The sequence below is a fragment of the Triturus cristatus genome, chromosome 11, assembly GCF_964204655.1.
Source record: "Triturus cristatus chromosome 11, aTriCri1.1, whole genome shotgun sequence".
Taxonomy (NCBI): domain Eukaryota; kingdom Metazoa; phylum Chordata; class Amphibia; order Caudata; family Salamandridae; genus Triturus; species Triturus cristatus.
The window spans coordinates 1,102,641,855-1,102,665,307 of NC_140594.1; the positions used below are offsets into that span (position 1 = coordinate 1,102,641,855).

Consider the following 23,453-nt stretch of genomic DNA (forward strand, 5'->3'; position numbering starts at 1 on the left):
CTAGTTTGCTCATGTCTGTCTGTACTTTAAGATCACTTGGTTTCATTTAGCGCACTAAGAAAAAATGAATTATTAAATGAATTCGTCCAGATCTGGATGAGTAGTAGTGGGAAGGACTCCTAGAATATTATCAGAGATTAGAAGATTGTTCTGATCAACACCTATATCACACTGAACTCCATCAACAGCCCGTGTGCACACATTTTGCTTAAGGGGCACAATAAGCTAAGTATATCATTACTTGAAATAAAGCCAACAAAACTCATGTCCTGTACATCTTTGTGGTGACCTCCTTTCCCACTAAGATGCAACAGACACACCCACAGTCTACCGAAAATTGGAACACATGGGCAAATCACGCCAGGTTAAACCTGCGCCCACCGATCACAGAAATTCAAACTAAAAAAGAGGCAGTTTAGACTGAGGACACAACGAAAAAGAAGGGACTATACTTGCTTCTCTTGCACACTGTTGATACGGCTTTTTTTTTTACATCACTCGATTACACTATTTTTGTAAACATTTATTTCGGGTCAGGAGCCATAAAATAATGCATGGCTAAACTTAAAGTAATACATCGTGGTAAAACAACAACAATCAGTAAGAATAATAAAATGGCTTCCTTGGTTGGCAGCGCAAATTATAACATCAGAAAGCAAATAGCATGACCAAAAAAAGCCTAATTATTGGATTAAAATCTGGAAACATAATTAATTATAACTGGAGGATACCAACATGGTCATCTGAACAGCAAGCAGGATATATTCTAGTCTAAACAATACAAAGAGTATTATACATATGGAGACCTAAACATTTTCTAAACCGCAACATCTAGATTCATTCATTTTCCAATCTTTATTTCGACCATTTGGTCATAAAAGATGCACATACAAAAAAAATCACATGAATTCTGTCAGATTTGTTAAAACATCAATACATGATTTTAAGATCAACACAGAGAATAAAAACAGTTATTAAGAATTGAAGTGATTCTAAAATCTACCCAGCATTTTTTAAAAGACGAATACGCGTATACCAAACATTCGTAAAGAATTTGGAAAGTGCAAAAACGGTTGGGCCAGAAACATCGGATTTTAAAATCCTGTACATAGGTGTATATTCCCTGCCACCCAAATTCTTAATCAAGGGAAGCAGCCAATGCTTTCTGGCTGCCTTGTAGGCTGGGCAGAAAAAGATCACATGCAAATCATTTTCCTCTTTATCAACGCAAAGAGGACAGTATTTGGTGGAAGGGACTTGTAGCCAGGTGCTTGAAAAGGACCGAAAAGGCAATGTACTGTATCTCCACTGGAGAAATAGCTTTCTGGTGAGTATGGGATATATGGGATCGAAAGCCTTCTCAAATCTGTAGAGATCCTTAGTTTGCAGGAATATGGAAGAGAGGGACCCCTCTGTCTGGGTAGCTAAGGCCCTTGCCCTTTTGTGTTCGTGATACAGATTCGCCAGGGATCTCTTAGAGATTCCTGGTGCTACATTCGCTGGTTCGGTCCACAATTCAGGGAGCCCCAGATCGGTGCAAATTGACTGGATGTTTTTGACCCAGGGAATACTGAGCGCCTTGGGGTGCTTTAATAGTTCGGCCAGTTCCGCCCTATAGTCGGCGAGATCATCGCTGCTCCATAGCCTACGCCAGAAGGCAATGGGTCTTAGACTTATCTCGTCGGCAAGTGGCCGTAGCCCTAGATCAAGCCTCAGAGGAAGAAGTGGAGTGCTAGGGGGAAGTGCGGTTATTTGTCTTATAAACCTATTTTCCGTGGAAGACAGGTTCCGACATGGAATGTGGCCCCACAATTCAGCCCCGTACAAGATCGCCCCCCTGGCCTGGGCTTTATATATCTGAATTAAGGCCCCCAGTGGGCGGTAGGTCGAACCAATCATCATCCGGGATATAGCCCCGGTAATTTGCGCTAATTTAAGGTTAGCCCTGCTCTGATGGGTCCCCCAGATCATATTTTCGTTGAGCGTCACGCCAAGATATTCAAACGTGGCTACTCTTTCCAGCCGCACTGCTCCCAGTTGGGGATTCGGGCGCTGTTTGGGGCTCGGATTCAATACCATATATTTGGTTTTTGTGGCGTTGATTTCCAACCCTCTATCCAGGCAGAAGGCCACAAAGGCATCGAGTATCCTTTGGATGCCCATGGGTGATTTAGATATTAACAATGTGTCGTCCGCGAACATTATTGCGGGCACACTGTTGCCGTTTAATTTGGGGGCATCTGTGTAGTCGGTGGCGTTAAGATGGGCGATTACCCCGTTGGCAAAGAGGCAAAACAGGGTCGGCGCCAGCACACAGCCCTGTCTTACCCCTCTGCCAACGGGGAATCTGTCAGTCAGTTCCCCCGACCTCCCACACCTCACCTGGGCATAATTGTTATGATGCAACCTCTGCAAGGTCAATAAAATATCTGGTGGTACGCCCATCCCTGCCAAAATAATCCAAAGTTTTCCCCTGGGCACGAGGTCGAAGGCGGCCCGTAGGTCCACGAAAATCGTGTACAAACTACCGCCCTCGAACCTCACTGTCCTCCAATAGACCAGATTCAATCTAAAAACCTGGTCCACAGTCGATACCCCTTTCCTAAATCCTGCCTGATAGGGACTGAGGGCGCCCACCTCCTCTATCCAGTCCTGGAGCCTATTCAGGAGAACCCTGCCGAACAGCTTCTGCGCTACGTCTATCAGACTAATCGGTCTGTAGTTGGCTGGGAGGAGGGGGGATCCCTTTTTGAAAATCGGGACCACCTCAGCCCCCAGCCAAGTACTAGGGATTTCCATCCCACCGAGGATACCGTTAAAAAGAGCAGCGAGGTAAGGCGCCCAGACGATGGGCTCCTGCTTGAACAGGTCTCCCGGTAGCCCATCCAGTCCAGGCGCCTTCCCCGAAGCCAGGCCTGAAATAGCAGCAGTGACCTCACTCAGTGTTATTGGATCCGCCTGAGGGCCCAGCCTCTCCGGTTCGATTGGCGCAGGGAGTTCTCCAGACTCAGCGCTATATAGGGACTGGAAGTGGGCCTGCCACACTCCAGGAGCTATGTTAGGCTCCACTGCCGAGTGTAGACTCCCTGATCCCCCATTCACAATTCTCCAGAACAGGCGTTGATCTTGAATTGCTAGGGCCTTTGTAAGTTCTTCCCACAGATTTTCCTCCCATTCTATTTTGGCCTGAGCAAGAAGCTTCTTGTAAGCTTGCCTGCGTTGCTTAAGGCGTTCCCCTCCTGTACCCTCCTTAATTGCTCCAAGGAGTTCTGTTTTGGCCCGTCTACAGGCTACATTATACCATTGTGTTTTACCTTGGCACCTCTCCCTTGGCTTTCGTATATTACGAGTAAAGTGGGGTGCCGCAACTTTTATAAGTTCCTCATGGGCAACAAACAGTTTGCTCCTTATATCTATTTTATTTGCCACACTGTCAAGATCCCCAACAGTTTCCAGGATGGGAGTAATCTCTGCATAAAGCAGTGGGAGTTTATCCTTGCTTGTGACCATATGCTCCCACCTAATTCTTCTCCTACTGTTGTCTATGAGGAGCGTGGGGCGATTCCCTTCCTCATGGGTCACTGGGGCCTGAGGTGCTGGATGAGCAAGGTCTAACTCGAGGGCATTGTGGTCACTGTCCAACCTGTCTATTACCCTGAAGTCCTGTATTGTTGACCATCTCGCCAATTGGACCAGGACATAGTCCAAATGAGACTCTCTTCCCCGCCGATTGTAAGTATTTTTGCCTGGTATATCGGATTTAATTCGCCCATTACACTCTCTGAGTCCAAACCTTAACGTAAGGGCAGTGATTTGCAGTGCCAGTGGGGTCCAAGCTTTCGGAGATGGCACATCAACCCATGGTACTGCCCACCTAACTTCTTCTTCTGATAAGAACCCTTCCTGGAGGCCGGGGAGTGGCTCAAAGTGAGAGTTAAAGTCCCCACCCACCACATAATATGAATCAATCGACAGTTCAGATAAGAAGTTCGAGAGTTCATCAAAGGTCGATGATTCTTTTGCCTTTCCCATCGGCCTGGAATAGATGTTGACCAGCAGGAGGTTAGCTTTGTTTGGCCATGTTAATAAGACCGCAAGGATGTCATCAGAGATTCACTTCAGGGCATCACTACAGATGTGAGGTGCTACACAAATACTACAGTTCAACATGAATAGGAGAATTTCATGCTTTGTTTTTTAATCCACCCTTCTGACTATAATGGTGATGTTGGGAGTACATTCTTTCTTGAGCAAGGTGATTTCTGAAGTTGAGGCTTTGCCAGAAGAATCCAGTTCTCAGGACTAATGTCTGGATTAACAAGTGCCTATTTCTTTCTCAAGACACATGGCTGATGGAGCAGAGACACAGCAGGCAATCTCCACACAGGTTGTGCTGCAAATCAGAAACTACCTGCTAAGTGGTGCAGCAGAGACATTTGTGCTTGAGAGGGGTTCATCTCATTGCCATTTGTCAGATCGTGACTTGGTCTACATTTCTGCCTTTACAAAGCAGTACTGTTTGGAATTTAAGCCGGATCACTCAACTCCCTGCCTTATTCTGCCAATGAATGTTCTCCTAAGTAACAAAATCTGTTCTCAATGTTAATGGCATTCTCTTTTAATCCTGGACTCTATGGAGTGAGGAAACTGGTCAGTATAAACATCACCCATGCAATCACTGCTTTTAGGAAGCCCTTCTTCTAGTACGATTTGTGAACTTTTGCACGCAAGAATGTCTTTGCGTCCTAGGTTTCTACACACTGCGCGCATTTTGCAGTGTGACTTTGTGTCTCAGACAGGACTGTGATGCAGCCGACTGCGATCAGTAGTGTCAATGCTGGTCCAGCGAGAGGGTAGAGTAAAAGCTTCTAGCTTTAAAACGTGCGAGAAGTTACTGAAGAGTAAAACAGGTAAGAACGAGAAAGAAGCTTATGGGTGAATATTTCCTGCACTCTGGTCTGGAGCTTTTATGGACAAATGCTGTGACATGGTATCATGTGGAGTTCTCCTCTCTAGCATGTCACTTCAAGGACTTTAGTAAACTTTGTTGCCCTAAAGCAGCTCCTCGATCTTTATGATCAGCATAACCGCATGCTTCAACATTGTCCAGCAGCTCAAAGTAATCTCAGAACTTTTTACGTTGTTTTAGTAATTTATCAGGACAGCTGTGATTGTTTGCATATTTAATTTGCATTTATTCTTGTCAAAGATCCTGCAATAGCCCTACTGATGGTTTAACAATGCATGGTGTATGTGCAGTTTTTTTTCAGTACTACCAAGTAACCCCGGCATGGGTTGGAAACAATGGCACAAGGGATGTGAGAGATAACTCATAGTAACTGATGGTAAATAAGCATTGGCAACGAAAATAGGTTTCACCTACCCAAGAGCTATTGGCTTTACTAATGTCTTTTGGCCGTTTGTATAGCAACGTGCCTGTGAAACATGTCTAAAAGTAAAGTTTGAAAAATTTGCCATGACATTGCCAGGGCTGGCACCGCGTCATAGCGCTTTCTTCATGCGGGACGGCAAGCAATGACAAGGGAAGGGGGTTGTGGGTACGAGCAAGCAACAATGATGGTGAGGGGTTGCAGGGGGAGCAACACATAGAATGGGTAGGTAGGAGGGGGGGAGAGGAAACATGTGGAAGAAGAAATAGTACCTTAATCACAGTGCAAAAGCAGATAAACACTAGTCAATCTGTGCTTGGTCCATGCTCCAGAGAAACAAAAGGAAATGAAGGCTACCGGGCGCTAGCAAATTAGGAGGCAACAACGGAAAGTGACAATGAAGCCAATGAATGGTAGGCAGTGAGGGAGCAGGCAAGTTCCACATCCTTTATTGTAAGCAATACCACTCGCAGCAACAGGGCAGCTGCTGTCAGCAGGCAAGACCTAAAATTGATAAGTGAAAATTCACTCTGAATTATAGTTGTTTGGGAGCAGAAGGTCAATCTATATTAAACCATATTCTTGTGGTAGAACTTGGCAGTGGTTACTTTGGACAGTGGAATAAATACAATGAGTTTCCTGAGCAATTAGGAGAATGTAATGTTGTTGAGCTACCAATTCTGGAATCCCCTGCCAGTCTGAAGGACCAATAGACCAATACTTGTGTGATCAAACTGTAATGAGATGCTATGATTCGAAGGCACTGAGGCAGTTATGTAGTAGGATCCTCACATTAGCAGAAATCATTATTAAAACTAAATATATCAAACAGTCTGTAAATGCCTATTAGAGAGCTTAATAAGCAGGACTCATCTGGATTTCCGTCTTCACTTGGGTTGGCGATCAACATGCTCAAGGAGAGTCAAAACATGGAGGAACATAACAAAAAACAAGAAACTAACCCAGAAGCAAAGCTATTGTGGCCAATTCGATTAGTTGCCCTGCAAGGAATAAATCCTGCAACAAGTGTAGAAAGATGGCTTAATTTTCTACGGCGCGTAGCCTATCAACAAAAGGTTGCCTGTCCAAGCAGTGTATGATGTTAACAAGAAGGCAGATCATATTTGTGTAACTTCGTTTTTTAAAACCATATTAAAAGTTACTGCTGATTCAGGGTCACTGAGCACCATTAAATCTGATCAGCTGTTTTTTTTGCCAAATGGCCTGATACTGCTCTAAATTCTTCAGATGTGAATCCCCTAGCACTCAGGTGATGCAGGGTTGATATGTTGTTTTTTAGCAGTTTTTGCATAAGTATCAGAAACATTACACAAAAGTCTGAGTAGAGGAAAGGGTATAACGTTCTACGTTAGTGACATCAAGGAAATTTTGAATTGTGTTGAGTCAGACACACATTGTCTAATCTCCCTCTCAGCCCTGTAAAACTGTGACCTCCAATAATTGTTGGATGCTCATAATAAAGTTTTTGAAGACAGATTTGGATTGTGGAAGGTGTCATTAACAAAATTGTGTTTAAAGATTCTGCTGTGCCAGTACTCCAAACAGTAAGTAGTGGACTACTGAGCACAAGGTCACAGTTAGTGGAACACCCAAATCAATTCGAAAAAAGGCACAGACACCCAGCCAGTGGACTCCTGGGTGTGAGTTTTCTCCCACAGTGGTGGAGTTACAGAAATTAGTTTGTGTGCTCTGCTCGGGTTTTTAAATAAAAACATTTTATATGGTTGTGATCCGTTCCCATAGATTGTGTGAACCTTTGTGGAGATGGGTAATGCACACTACATGTCAACTACGGATCTGAGGTTGGAATACCATCTTATCACACTGTGTGACAATTCAAAGTCTCGAACCATGTTCTTGACTCCTTTTGAGGCTTACTGCCATTTTCATAGGGCATCATTCAGATTAGCATCTACTGCACCTGTATTTTAAAAACTGACGTTTAATTTGTCCCAAGGGGAAGGTGGAGTACACACTTTGTAGGATGATATCCTGATCCACGCGGGTACTAAAGGAAGAATATAGTAGCCTTGTTGCTAAAGTCTTATAGATTCCAGATAACCACGGAATAAGTTATCACGGAGGTGGATGCTCACACAAGTGCAAATCAAGTAAAATCGTTCTTAGGATTATGTGGATATCATTAGAGATTCATGGACTGGTTTGCATTATCACAGAACCCTTGAAACAATGTGTCCTTTGCTTGAGGTAAAGAGAGCTCAGGCTTTCAAGAGGACCAAGCAGTTGATTGTTGAGGCACCAGCCTTGACATCGTCACAAGAAGGTGAGTGCTATATTATCATGTGGATGCCAGTTTAATTGGCATGTGAACATTATTAAGTTAGAGGAATGGCAGAAAAGAACTCACTGTAGTTTTCAATTCTAGGTGCTTGTGTGAGGCCGGGATACACTATTACATTATAGAACGAGATGCGCTGGCTTGTGTTTGGGCTACAGAGCACCTCGTAACGTATGCATGGGGTGAGATATTTATGATCATAAACCTCTAAAATATCTTCTTGGTGAAAGAGGTTGGGGCAACGCTTCCCAGTGATACGGTTGTTATCCAGATTACAAGAATTACATTTCGAAATTGTGCATGCACCAGGCGTAAACAATCTGGAGGCGATTATTTTAGCTAGATTTCCAATTGTTGAAGATGATAAAATTAAAGGAACAAGATAATGATGTTGCATGTGTAATTGGTTTCGTTGTTGTGATGGTAGTAGGCCGACAGTAAACAATGAGAAAAATGCATATTTGCTCATCTACCTTGGTTGGAATGTGTTAGAGGCAGATCTATGCCTCAAAAACCCTATGCAACAGTAGCAGGAGCTGCAAGATAAAGGTAACCTTATTCAGCAGAGGACGCCTCAAGACTTCCAAATTTCAGCTGACACCTGAAGATACTTCCAAGATTTAAAAAAATGAATAAAAATATAGTAGGTATCCAAGAAAGCATTACTGAAGGTAAGAACAAACTTATCAATGTATATTTGTGGTATTTTCTAGTGCAAACCTAGCCAAAAGGTAGTGGAGCGCTGTACACAGGCAAAGACGAGAATAAAGTCCAAGAGTGATAGGAGAGGGAGCTGGTTGGTTAATGCAGTGTGATGTAGTATTCTGTAAAGTGGTGAGTCTTTAACTCTTTTCTAAATTGCAGTAGTCCTGGGACGATCCAGGTGCACAAATCAAAGAAATTAGAAGGGTGAAAAGTCACCTATTGAAGTAATGTTGCATTCGAATATCTATTTTGGAAGAATTGTTCAGGGGCCACTTATTTCAGGGACATGTGGGAAGTTACGTGGAGGGACAGTACAGTTTCCAAGACATTCCAACTGAAAATCAGAGTTTATCAGAATAATAAAGGCAAGATAATGGATCATCTTCTACTTCACCAGTGGGTTAGGATGAAGAAGGAAGGATTCCACTTGATAATTCAAACCTATGTACATCATGTCAGTCAAACGGGGAAAAGAACTTGAATGAATGATAGCATTTGTTAGGTACACACCATGAATTTGGTCTCTTGCCATCTAAATTTTTGAAACCTGAAGAAAACAATCTTATGCAGGCATTGACATGGAGGAGGGCTGCTCACCTACTATCTCAAACATGTTGGCAAAGAGGATTACTGCTTTGGTGCGTCCTGTTCGATCAGACCAATGGCCAAATAAAGGTCCTGCCAGCAGGCCACTGAAACTAAAGGCAGAGAGGCCCAGGCCCAAGAAATATGGTTCAGCATCCAGCGTCTGCAGGTAAGACCAGATGGTGGGCAGAATCACAGCTAAACAGGAGACAGAAGACATGTCTTGGTTTAACGGATGAAAAGAGAATCAAGAGTGCTCTTCACAGTCAACACTAGTACTCCATTCACCATTTACATGTGCAGAGGTACACTGACTGCGAGAACTGTAAGCTAACAAAGACAACATCCATATGTCATTGACCACATCACCTTCTTCTGTATAAACTACAGGAGAGGAGTAGCTCCCACATTACCTTTGAGCCCATGGAAATCCACGCCCAGCAAAGCCAATAGGTCTAACATGTATTTTTAGTTAAGTATGTTACTGCTTTTGACACAGAGATCCTTTTGTAACCTGCCCTTCATAATTTGCAATCCCATCAATATAGCATAGAGCACTCCGAACCAGCATCAAAGAGCTGCATGTAAACTTCAAGGCATGGTTTAGAATCTTATTGTTGTTTTCTCAGTTTGTCATTACTTTAAGGTTTCTAAAACAGAATCCTTTGGGTAATAACGTTTTAGTACAGACAGCCCCATTCTCCGCATTATGCTTCAAATCCTATCTTTGTTTCTCTCAACCATACACCCTTAACATATAATGCCTACAAGTATGAACACCTACACATTGTGATCCACATTGGTTTATGTAACATTTTCTGTACACTGATTTAAACACTTGCACGGTTTATTGTCTCTTAATAATAAACATACAATAAAGGGTTTTAACACTTTACACTTGGATGAGTAGCGCTATAGAAGAATTAAATAAGGAAATTAATAAGTGGTTTTTAAATCATTATTTGTGCACCTACTAATACAGATAAATCTGACATTCCTACTGTGCATGCCTCTCTCTTACATATAGATAAATGTTGACAAAATCAATAACCTGCCTCAAAATTATAGTTTCTCTTAAGTATGTGTAAAGTGATAAGCTGTGGTTCCCTCCACTGCATTGGTATTTAGGTGTTAAGCTCCATATAGCTCCCAGCCAATGATACTTGAACAAAAAAGGGCTAGTGGCCCTTTAAATCCGACCTTTGTTTTAGGCCCAGCTGAAGTGAACATAAGAAAGCCCCCTTACCGCCTGCTGATCTGAATGGAAAGCAGACAATGTGAAGATGCTGCTGAATATGTCCCTGTGAAGTATACAAAAAACTGATGAATGGAATGATTGAATTAATCAACCACTAGTAATTAGTTGGACAGCATCCCAGTCCATCATTACTTTGCACTCCATGCTTCCTTAGTTTAGACCAAACCGTATGCAAATCAGCCTTGACCCTGCTCAATGGGAACACATCCAGCCCTAACTACCAGACCATGTCCTCCCTGAGCCAGAACATAAGCAACTAAGGCAGGTTTCGCCCTTATTTCATCAGCCCGCTATAGCTTGGTTCCAGTGGCAGAGTGTGCACGGAACCCATGTCTGGTCATACCATCTCACTAAGGGAGTCATCCTGAAGAATACAAAAAACTAATCGATAGTATGCTTGAATTAATCTCAGCCACTGGCAATTACGGCCCCTTCCCCGTCTATCGGTATTTTGCACACCATACCACCTCAGTTAGAACAGAGGCATATGAAAATCAGTCCTGACCCTACCCCAATGGAAACGGTCCAGCCTTTACTGTCAGGCCAAGTCCTTCCTGAATTAGAACAGAAGCAGCCCAACACTGCAAAATAACAACAGACTGAAATGCAGCCTGTAAAATTGATCAGTGGCAGAGATTTCAAGCATTCCATCCATCCCATTTTTGTACACTTAGTGCTATGCCCTAAATGTGACAGGCATGCCCAGCAGTGGGTCCCGGGCTCACTGTGCCACTGGAATCAAGCTACACCCAACTGAAGAGCCCCAAACGGAGCGGATCCGATCTTGCCCTGCTTGTATTCAGGTTCTGGGAGGACCTGACAGCAGTTAGGGCTGCATTGTTGTTTTTGGAGAAGGTTTAAGAGTGATTTCCATATGTCTGGGTTCAACCTCAGGTGCTATGGTGTGCAAAGTAATTACAAGTGGCTGAGATTAATTCAAGCATTCCACTCGCCATCTTTTTGCATACTTCATCTTAGGGTTAGGGCATAGCAGTTTGCAGATGGTTTTAGAAACCTGCAAAATGCTGCATCAACAAGCATTCATTGTTGGACTTTTCACACTGGGTCAGTAATGACATAGTTTGTGACAGTCAAATGTCTATACAATATATATCTCAGAACCTCTGACATACTCTTGAGTCATGAAGAGCCAACCTCTCTACAAGTGTTTATACCCTAAAATATTTTCCCCTTAGACATTTATCCCTTTATTAATAAATGCCAACCCATATGGGGAAGATTGCAGTCACATATATGTTGCAGTGGTTGTGACCTTAGTTCTAACAATGGTTACGCAACAAACTTGGGTTTTTTTAAGGTCCAATTTAGGATTTCTAATATGATTATTGGAAACACTTGTTACTGAATGTCAAGCGTAGTTTTAACGCTTATCTATTTTAGGGCTCTATCTTAGATATCTCGATGCACGAAATGGCCAACAGGCCTAATCATTTTCAGTAATCACTGCCTGGATGTAAGGTATTCTTAAACGTGTCTGGAGCCAGACCTAAAACAAATACCCCTTGAATCACAACCACCTTAAATGCTTTTTCTAAAATCATATAACTAGGACAGTTGTACTGGAAAGAGAAGGTAAACTCGTAACTATTTATAAAAGCAATGGAATTAGAAATTAGGTAAGCAACATGTCCTCTCATTCATTGAAAGAGAAAGTAAAAACATAAAAAGACATTTCCGCACAAATCTAAAAGGTTTCAATGTATTCCGTACATGACAACAGAAGATCACAAAACCAGATGGAGAGGTTTGAGGAAAGTAAACTACAGTAGACTACACTAACATAGGCAGGTGGTGTAAAGCACATAAATACTTAAAAGGACACTAAAAGAACAATCCAGAAGTAATTATTTAAATTGTGAATGAACATAAACAATATGAATGTCTTGCCTGTCAGCGACATGGTCGAAAGTGCCCAGAACAGCAGAAATCATCAACTAAAGTCCTTTCCAGGCTTTAACTGAGAAAATAATAGTAATATATTCACAAATGTCCTACAGAAACTATAAAAGATGCATCCGTGCACACTGTGCTTTATAGTACTTCTAAAACGGACCTGTGCATGAACCTCACAAATGCTCATGAAATTCATACCCGCCATATTGGGGAAATTGAACGTGTACCAAAACAGAGCTTTCACTGGCACATGGCAGAGTTGTTCCTGTAAGCAGTGGTAGATGATCACCAAGAACAAGGAGAAGAATGGTGTTGGGGTTCCACCTACAAAGGACTTGTAAACTCTATTCCACACTGTCCCACACTTTATGACAAAGACTAATAGGAGATTGAAACAAAGCTCAGTCATTGATCAAATGATTCTGCCTGCAAAACCCCAGTCATAGCAATGCTACGATTCATGCCACCTCTCCAGAAGGTCACTTCACGCATTACTTAATATTAATATTCAGCCACTTCTAGGAATAATACAAGAATCTGATCTCAAGTCATAATTATGCATACGTCTTGATCCCCAGGAGTATTGTCAATTAATGAAATCTTACAGAATCTAAAAGGATTGATGGACAGCAATTGACACCAGATCTAAGCAGCAAAACCAGAGATCTAGTCACCAGAGTTGTGGCCACCTAACATGGAGAGATCTACAATTCAAGTATTATTATTAAATATTAACATGGTTCTTAATGCCAGACAAAAACAACGTAATATAAACCTGCTGGCTTCACTTCTATAAGCTCTAGAAAATATTCCCAAATTTCAAAGAGAGTAGTTTTGTGTCTTGGCTATGCCAATAACCTTCATGGTGGATCCAAGATAAAGCATGAACTAACTGGGCTGTGTGCAGAAGGATGCAGTCAGATTACTGACAAAACTCAAATGCAGACAAAGTACGTGTTGATACAGAGACACACTTTTACTGATCAGTCAACAAGACTACTACCTTTAGCAAAGGCTACCTTGGCCATTACACAAAGAGACAAGGGCTCCTAAGCAGGAGGCTGGGCCTTTGTTATGCAGACCACAATGTAGGTTTCCATGCTAGCGCCAAGTGTCCAAATTTTCATACATTGATCTTCCAAGTGCTCAAGTTCTTAATGGGCCAGGTGTACTTCTTTCATTTGAAAAACTGGGGAAGTGCAATGCATACCAACTGGTTTGCAAATGGTAATGCAACTGGTGATGCGAACTCTGCTCTAACGGGTCATAGTACAAATTATCTATTCGCAGATGGCCACGAGACACTGCGCCAAATGAATAGGCAGGTTGTATATTGTAATGGTTTAAATTATTTATTACGACTTTTTAACCTGCACGTTTTTATCTGTTTACTGTAGTGCTTTGTTTTAATGGATACAACGTTATCCGAATAAAGCGTATTTGAACCTTGAACCTTTGAAAATAGGCAGGTCGGAAATTGGGACCCTCTGTGATTGGATGAAAATGAAGGGATGGAGGCCTGCAAGTAACAGTAAATCTCCGTCCCCGAATTTGCTTTCCCAAATGGATTTTTTTAGCAGCCCATTTTCAAAAAAGTTGCCCATTTGGAAAGATATCGGATGCAGAATGAAGGGGTCCTCTGGATCGCTGCCGACCTCTCTCTTCTAATCTTCCTGAGGCTGCTAACATGATTACTAAGGGAGGAGCTATTCCACAACATCTGTGCCTATGAAAAATAAGTTAGTATGGCTACACGAAGGTCAGTAAGCAATCAAAGTTATGCACCCCCCAACTTGGTCACAAAACATTGATACATTCCTTTCCAAATAGGTGAGTGTCCCTTTCATGCCCTATACCAGTGGTTCCCAAACTGTGGTCCGGGGACTCCTGCGGGTCCACGAGGCCTCCTCAGGGGGTACACGACTACTTTGAAAATTAAATAATATTAACAGACTAAAAGTGTATACAAGTGAAGAAGCTAAATGTACAATTGAACATTTTAAAAAATACTGTAAATGTGAAGGAATTGGAAACTGGAGGCAAAAAATTAAATTAGTATTCTCAGAATGATTCTTGGGAGCAGCTGAGGTGCATCAAACAGAATATAGCACTGGCGATGAGTGGCCCCCAATTGAATTTAGAAAAGTTCCAACCTTTCTCATTCAATTAAATGTAGTTTTTTGTTTTATTTCTATGTGTTTGCAAATCAAATAAAGTGTGTCATCATTTGGGTATTTGTTTGAACACTTTTTTCTGTATTTTTTGTGCATTGTTTTGCGGTTCAAATCATTAACAATGCTTAGGCTGGGGTCCCCAGCTTCCAGTAATGACTCGAGGGGGGTCCACGGATTCCAAAAATGATTCAGTAGGGGTCCCGAGGTTCAGGCAACATACATTTTAATAAATGTCTTAAAAGGGGTGCTAAAAATCCTCCTTGCTTAATTAATTCAGATTTAACAAGTATGAAGTAATAATAGAGCTTGACCTCCAAATGGAATGGACGTCCATTGTTTATACTGCAGTTTGCTGGCAGTGCCATACTTCTAGATTACACGAGAGTCGGCATACAACATACACTAAATAAACTGGGTACATTTTGCAGTTAAAATAGACTTTAGATAAACAACGATAAAGCAAAAGTACAGAATTGCACTCACTGCTAGAGTCCTTGGCGTATCTGGAGTTTAGATGGAAAATCCTTTAAGAGCACCAGATCTTACAAATAACTGGGATTGGAGTTTCAACCAAAAAGATCATCTATCATTCCTTACTATAATAAAGGTAAAAATTCCTCAATTGCTAATCTACGAATTGGAGACATTTCCAAATCCATTCAACACCTGGTTAAACCAGGCACAAAGCAAGTTATATAGATCAGCCTTACAATTATCTCAATCGACAAGCCATGCCCAAATTTGCTTACAATTTAAATGAGTTGGTCTATTGACATTTAATGCAACCATGCTAAGATATTGGTTTGAATTAAAATGTCCTCATGAATTTAAAGGTGCTCTTAGCAGGGAATTACATTTTCCAAATTACTCTAACAAACATCTTGGCATACTGCCAAGAATTTAGTGCTTCAAGAACTTAGTATGGCGGCACGATCTTTCATACAAAAGTACAAAAATATTTTGAGGCGATAAGTCAACCACAAACTAATTCAAAGCAAAATTAAAAACCTTAAATTCTATGGCATACAAATAATTGGTTCTAGGCAGTTAAAAGGTAAAGAGCCTCAACCATATCACAAGCGTGATACCTCTATGGAGTTAAACATTCAACATTTTTGCTTCCAACTATTCGAGTTAGGAGGAGTTTCATAATTCTGAAAGCATAACAGACACTTGTTACTGAATCAGCAAATAGAACAAGCATTGGCAAAGCCAATGGGTTTTGCCTATTCGAGATCTATTGGCTTTGTCAATGTTTTTTAGACTTGCTGCACAGCAGTGCAGGATGCAGTGCACCATGGTTTAAAGTGGTTTTTAAAAAGCACTATGACGTGTCCAGCGTTGACTGCATCATAGTATTTTTTTTTCTTTAAGTTATTCCTATGCTGCTGTGTAAAATGTTTTAAAGAATCATGGGGCAAACAACATGAGGGAGGTGTGGGGGAGGAGGGAGCAGCAACAACAGACAGCAGGAGGGGCGGGTAAGTAATACAAGGGGGGTGTAAGGCAGGGAGCAAAAACAACAGACAGCAGTAGTAGGGTGCAGGGGAGGACAAAACACGAGGGAGAGGAAGTGCAGGCACATGCACTCTTATAGAGTCCATGACAAAAAGTCGTTTTTTTAAATTACTAGTATCTGAAGGAGCGTGCTCCCAGTGGAAAGACACAGGTAGAAAGTTGTACAAGGTCCATCCTCTACTACAGGGACAAACACTGATGTGCCGGGAGGAAATAGGAGGCACTGACCAACAGGAAGCAGAGTGATGTCAAAGGTAAGTAAAAGTAAGTAATGGGCGGGCTCTAAACCTGTTTTAAGGTTTTTCTTTTGTGAACAAAAGATTTCGCTGACATCACATGTGCTGTCTCAGGCCAGACCTAAAAGATAGTTCATGCTATATGTTGCTGACCAATTTTTGTAAGTGAATGCAAGCAGTTTGTATTTGCAATCTTTTAACTTTTGGATAGGAGACCCCTTAATTACTGCCTGTTTTAATACCCATGAAGGCAAATTAATAAGTGGGGCTGGAAAGTATGAGAATACTGTATCAAGCTTTTTAGACAAATTATATGAATGTGCTAAAGTAGAACTGTCAAGCCTCATATAAACAATTACAAATGTACATACTTGTACCAGATTGTGAACAGTATTCTATTTTTGTAGTGCATTTGGATCTATTTGCATATACTGCACCATTTTAATTAACAATTAGTACATGCATTGGGGAGAGGAGTTGGCCTAACGGCTAGGGCGCTCGAACTCGGACCTGGGGAACTGGGTTCGAGTCTCAGTAATGAAGCTGAACATCCTGTGATTCTGGGCAAATCACTTAATCTCCCCGGGCCTAACAAAAAAAAAAATGAATGTGTGTCCTCATGTAACGTAACTGGTGCTATGTAAAGCGCTCTGATACCTGATTGGATTCGGGTCAAGTTCGCGCTATATAAAAAAAACTGCAAAAAAAACAAACTCTGCATTCATTATTCCTTCATCACAGCTGGCAGTAAAGCTGAAACTGGGTGAGGGGTATTCGCTTCAGATCTGATAAAGGTGTGATAATGCATCACTGTATACTGGAGGGGGTGGTGAACCCCTGGTCTCACTATCCAGCTGCGTGGTGTGTATTTGGAATTGGATTTATTCTCTGTATTTTTGTTTATAATCAGAGAGTTTACCAAAAATATTGAAATGTAGTGACTTGAATACAATACATTTTAGAAAATAGATTCTAAAACATTTTCTTCACAAAGACATTCATTTGGTGGCTTCAGGCTCGAAGAAGGGCTTAGTTCCATCAAAGCAACTGTCAAGTTTCATTAATGTTTATTTCCGCATTCCTTGAACTTGGGCATCCCTTCCCCTCGCACTCGGTTATAAAAGAAGAGAGAAACTGCAATATCAGGGCTAACCCGTGTGGATTCACAGCCACAGCCTTCATGTAAACACCTCTAACAGCAAATCTGAAGGAGTAAATGTAATGGACATTAAGAAGAACTAAAACTGATTACAATGATCAGTGAAACACTTCCCAGTCTGGGTGCTCTGCTTTTGTTTTCTCTGAAAGCACAGATTTTGGTTCCTTGGAAGATAAGAGACCCAGTGATGTTGAATGGTCTATATCCCTCTATAACTGCAATGGAATGAAACTGTCCTGCATCAATTAAACATCATTTCATTTGTAACTAGCTATGGTACGCTTACTGACAGCTTTCCTACTATTACTGATTTCAGTTTCACATACAATCTATAGAATTTTTAAAAAATCAAGTTAAAATCATAAAGCAGATGAACAAAGCCGGTCCCTGGGGTTGAGCACTGGGAGAGCGAGCATACGAATAGGAAACCAGGGTACTGGTTAGTAATGCTGCAATCAATGCCAGGGAGCCTTTATTTTCAGTATTACTGCTCCACGTAGGAGAGGTAATCCAGTAGCTAAACTGGATAGTCTCTAGACAGGATACTTAATTTCCAGTCCAAACTTTCTCCCTTGGCCAAGGCTTTTCACTTTACCCGCACTATGCCTCGTTCTCCTTATATGTCAAATGCTCAAGTCACAAGAAACAAGATGTCTACAGACTTACGTTTCTTTAAAAAGAGATTTTTGAATCTACAGATTTAATTTGAAATACAACAGTTGGGTGCTCTTCACACTAGGCTGAGATGAGAGGAAACCATGACCCTGTATGTCCCTATGGACCCCAGGTCCACCCAGCCACTGCTCAGAGGCACCCATCTGGCCACATCCTAGACAGACAGACTCACTTTTCTATGTCTTTTAAGGGGGCATGTAGTGAAATGAAAAATAGTCTTCTTACCCAACCTTGAATCATTCATAAACATCAATATGGGTTCTGCAATATCCCTTGGTTTAATATCATTAGGTTAGGTTTCAAAAACCTAGCATGACATTCTCCAGATGGACCTTTAAAGCCCTGCATGAAAAGGGGGAAAGCATCCTATGCTGATCTAATCTTTGGCCTATCTCTGAAATGATCAGTTCAAGGAGGAGATTGTGTTTCATTTCCATCAAGCTATAGCCTATCTTTGAATGGTACATTTCTATATGGTAAAGTTACTTCTTCATTTCTTCTCTTGTCAACATGGTTCAAGACACATCTGAAGTGAAAATGAGGCCAAACCAGCATGGGAATTTAATTACAATTTTATTGATTTAGATGTCTTACGAGATTAAGAATAGAGATAAAAACATGATTCAAACACATTTTATAAAATTATTCAGCTGACATGTAATCAAAACGTCATTCAAAACATGGGCAAAACAGATTTCATGAATTTATACAATTTAGAACAGACAAATTCGTTTGGTGCTGATTTTTAAAAAAAGCAATCAAATATTTAGAGGTCAAGAGGTTATATCTAAAAACAATAGGTTTTATAAAATGGTTTCTAGCCTCTACTACCTCCTTATTACAGCATAGCAATTCAGACAAATGATTCTGAACTGAGGCTCCAATCTGACTGCAACGATGATGGTGTTTGTTATAAATAGCTGTCCACAGAGATCTCACATAAAAACATGCAATTTTTTAGGATTCAGAAAAAAGTACAACATCTAACAGTGGTTATGTGCTGTGTATTGCTACTGTTCTCCGAACTTCCCACTCGTGTAAACATAAAGTGAATATTCTTTACCGTACTCGATGCCCCCAAGGAGGAAGATGATGCCAATGGTGATGTTGGTGAGCTTCCGTTTCTTCTGAAAATCCATCAGGCCTTAGGCTCGTCTTCTGACGCCAACAATAGACCTTGGTCACTCCAGTGAATCTGGCCTGGGGCTAGGGTACGGGTCACAACGGCCTATGGCTGGGGGTCGCAGTCAAACAAAGTTAAGCTTTGGGATGCAAAGAATGATGACAGGTGTCTGGGGCTCATTTGCTTACCACAGTGGTCAAGATTAGACTAGTCTGGATTTTGTTATAAGTAACCAGTCACTGCCTCTCGGATGACATTGTACTTTGGATGAGGCTGGGGACCAGGGCTGGCTGGTACAGGATAGGTACGCTTTTGATTGAGGTCAGGTCAGACTCGCAGCTCTACATGTTCAGCATTAAACTAGAAATCAGATCAAGCTTACTAGTGGCTCATGTCTAGTAAAAGTCAATGATGGGGTCAATCCGGATGAGCCTGGTCAACAGATGGGGGACAGAACTGTCTAAAGAGCAGCCAGAGACAGGCTCAAACAGCTGGGATCAAACAGAACTTGAGTTCCAGGCGAGATAACTCGATGGTCGGATTCTTTGTCACAATAACCAACAGATGAGGTCAGTCAGACAGATCAGTGGCTGGAGTTTAGTTCAGATTAGATGGACTAGTGACTGGGATGGGGTTAGGGGAGATCGACTAGTGGATGAAGTTCAGCTCAGAATTACTGATTGCTGCGGTATACTTGGGGCTTACTAATGACCTAGTTGCATGTCAGATTGACTAGCAGGTGGGCTGAGAACCAGAATGACCAGTGAGTAAAGTCCAGATTAGAGTGACAAGCAGCTTGGGTGTGGCAACAAGTTCACCAACTAGCCAGAAGCTGATAGTCTGATGGCACTTGCCAGACTGAGATATGGATCATATTGGTAAGCAGTTGGGGCCTTGTTCAAACTAACTAATGGCTTGGATCCAGGGCAGAAAGACTAGCAGCTAGGTTCCAGGTCAGACTGATTGACGGTTTGAGCCTCAGTAGACGAGTAGGATGGTGGGTTATACAGCAGGATGACTGACATCTGGGTCAAACTAAATGATGGCTGGGACTTGGCTCCAGCTGTTGACAGCAGCTGTCTAGGTCATAGTGGCTTGTGGTAGGGGTAAGGGTCATTCTGCCTGTGGTTAGGGTCCAGGTCAGTCCGTATAGGGTTTTGAGGCTAAATGACCAATACCTAGATACTTAATGACTCGCTGGGGTTCGGGTGAGACTTAGCTGGGGTAAGGGTTAAAATGGCAGACTGTGGCATCAGAGCGCGGAGGTCAGTATCATACTGAATGTCTTCGGCGGGTCAGAGTTGGAATAACCAAGTAACACTAGAATTGGAAGAAAGACCCCTGAATTTCTGATAGCAAGGCTGCTGGATCCCTAAGTACCCTAATCTGTCCAGTACCACTGCGAATTTGAGAACTAGGGCGACCTCCGTTCAAGGTGACTCCAGCACTGGCCTTGACTTGACTGCAAACGTCAACACCTTTTTTCTACACGAGGCTCTTGATGGTAACTGACTGCCTACGTTTTTTCTTATCCCTTCATATCCTAGTCTACTTAAGTCCAATTATCTATTTTGGTCTATATCTTATTATGATCTTGCTTTTGTTTAGTACACTTTACTCAGAGTATGCAACACCCCTCGCAAGGTCTTCTATTCTACAGTCACTTTCTACTCCAACCTGACGTCTCGACTATATGTCCCTACAAGTCTCTTAAATGCCTTGCACATTTCCTGTAAGTTTTGCCGCACCTGCCTCTGCTATCCTTCAGCTTTTTGCCTCCAAGAGAGTTCTCCACTCTCTACAGCAGCCGCACCCTTCTGGCTTCTTCCGTGCCTAAACCCCTCCTATGCTTTTCTTACAACCTTTCAGCCGCTCCTGCTTTTTGTCTCTCTGCCTCTCGGAAACACTATATATTTCGCTCTCTTATTCCAGTCGTGACCTGGTGAGACATGGATAGGGGTGTATCCGCTTGCTTCCTTGGCTCCCAAGTAAGTCTACTCTCTCCTTTTTCCGTCCTCGACCCCGGCTCTTTTGTATGCACGGGGCTATCGATTCTCTTTTCCTACTCCAGGATATACTCCTCTTTTCCCCTTCCTGATGACGCTCCCTTTGTTTACCTTTCCCCTAACACACATTTCTCCTCTTTTCGGTACAGTACAGTCCCATTCCTTTACACCTAGCTCCGCCTTAGTGGAACCCCCCCCTCCTCGGCTGACGCTCTCCACTTCTGACACTAACAAGCCTTGTACAGTGCACCACAGGACCCCCCAGCACTTCCCTCTCCTATGTACCTGCTATCTTCCTCCGCGTGGGCAAAAAATCCGTTGGCAGGTTTAGAGCACCTGGCAGTCTCATTCCCCAGCTGTAGAGGTTTGCCCCGACCGTCCTACCCTGGAAAAGGTCTATAAACTCTCTCCCTCAACCGCAGCTTCCTATCTACCTGTCCCCAGCCCCTTCCTTTCCCACAGGTAGGTTCAGAACGCCTGCCCCTTCCCTCAGCCGAGCTTCTCTCGCCTGCTGCGTGGCTCAGAGTGCCAGGCTCATCCCCTCTCCGAGCCCTCCCTCCTGCTCCCACCCTGTAGCAGCACACCTAGAGCAGGAGGGCACAGGACTCTGCCCCCTCCAAACGACCATCACCTTCCCCAGCAAGGCGAGACTGTATTTGTTATTTCAGACAGTTGATCACTGATAGGGTGGACGGCAGCCAATCGCCGCCCACGTACCATTGGATCTTCTGATATTCCAGGAAGCCTTTCTCAACGCGAACCTTATTCACCCGATTGTTTGATTTCATTCACTTCGGTGTGCCAGCGCTCTCGTTCATCCTTCTAAGAACTTAAAGTTAAGGTTATTAGTGGTCGTTTACTGATTTTACTTTCCTGAAAGCGTCCACTGAAAATACTCATTCTGAAAAGCGTTTTTAAAATGCTTCAGAGTTAATACGTTGCGAAACTAGGGACAGAGCTGGCGTCTTTGGAACTGAGAACCGGGTTCGGGTTTCGGCGTCCACTCAACAGCCTGTGTTCTGGGCAATTATTAACGTTTTATCTGCAGTACTGGGCGCCAGAGACATTTTAATGCACGTTTTATCTGCAGTACTGGGAGCCAGAAACTTTTAATGCATGGGCAAAGTGGGCTCTGGCCCAGGGCCCCCAACCTTTTCAGGGCCCCCCCTGACAGTCATACTGTTCTGCAGTCTTGCCCTAATGACCTGATTATTGATTGATTGACCTTGAATTATTCTTTAACAGATTGTTTTCAATACTGATATCCTTTAATTTATTTGTAATGTACATGATGTATCAGAGTCCAGTACAGATATTTTGCAGATTCATGCAACATCCATAAAAAAGTTTTTTTTAGATCAAAACAGTACTTCACATATGAGAAATGGGAGGGTATCACAAAGATTATTTGCAGTAATTTTAGTGAGCTGCTGCTGTGTTACAAGTTTGAAAACTGACGTCACTATCCCTGAATATTATATGTAAACACATTTAGAATTTGAAGGAGTGTGCCTGTGTACTGTCAGGGAACTAGCCAAAGAGGGTGTAAAAGAGCTGAAATTGGATCATAAATTCAAAGCTACTCCGAACAGGGGCCCCAAAAATACGTTTGGCCCAGGGGCCTCAAAAACTTTACGATGTCCCTGCTGGGAGCAGCCTTTCCTGTATGTTTGTTAATTGACATTACTACTCAAGAGTTGGTTCTTCCCTACATAACCACTATACTCAAACATAAATATACAGCATTTTCTTCAGTATATAAGCACGTATTTGGATTATATATGCCTACCTAGATACATGTATTTCTTTGTATCAATGTGTATAATAATCTTCAGTTCTGCTCAACAAATGTACATATTACTTATGGTTGTATTTTTCTATATCAGTCATGTATATAGGTCACTGCATAAATACGTAATGTTTTTAATAACTTCATCTACAATTGCTTCACTATTGGGGGAATATACATACATACATACATATATATACACACACACACACAAAACTAAATTAGCTTAAAGTAAAGCATCACTTGAAAGCCTGAGTTTATTGAATACAACTTTACTCTAGATATATTAACTCACTTATACATATACTCCTTCCATGTACTTATGTATCTTTATATTCATTACTTTACTTCTAATTCAGCATCTCCAATGCACTACCCTATATCTCACTCCATGCCTCAGTATATCCTCTACCTCAACTCTCTGATTCATCCCAAACCTCAATCTACTACTGTCTCCAATGCATTACCCTATTTCTTACCCTATACATCTCTCAATATATCCTCTACCTCCACTCTATGACTACTATGACCCCCAAAAATAACATTTTCTAGACTCTTCCCTACTCTACCGTTACTATGATCCCCAAAATAGCCCTTTCTA

The 23,453-nt window shown here is 42.1% G+C and overlaps 1 protein-coding gene across 4 annotated transcripts in view; it reads right to left on the reverse strand.

Moving 5' to 3' along the window:
- LOC146786075 (major facilitator superfamily domain-containing protein 8-like) overlaps positions 1-21,715 on the reverse strand; it is a 166,157-nt gene extending 144,442 nt beyond the window's left edge. Inside the window, exons 1-2 of one of the 4 annotated variants that reach the window (XM_085635507.1) lie at positions 18,998-21,715; positions 9,013-9,198 (exon numbers count right to left, since the gene is read on the reverse strand). In XM_085635507.1, coding sequence (XP_085491633.1) covers positions 9,013-9,198; positions 18,998-19,073 — 262 coding nt within the window. In that variant the 5' untranslated portion in view covers positions 19,074-21,715. The remainder of the gene's footprint in view (positions 1-9,012; positions 9,199-18,997) is intronic. The other 3 variants (XM_085635506.1, XM_085635509.1, XM_085635508.1) reach the window with 3 other exon arrangements.
- Between the last annotated feature and the right edge of the window lie 1,738 nt (positions 21,716-23,453).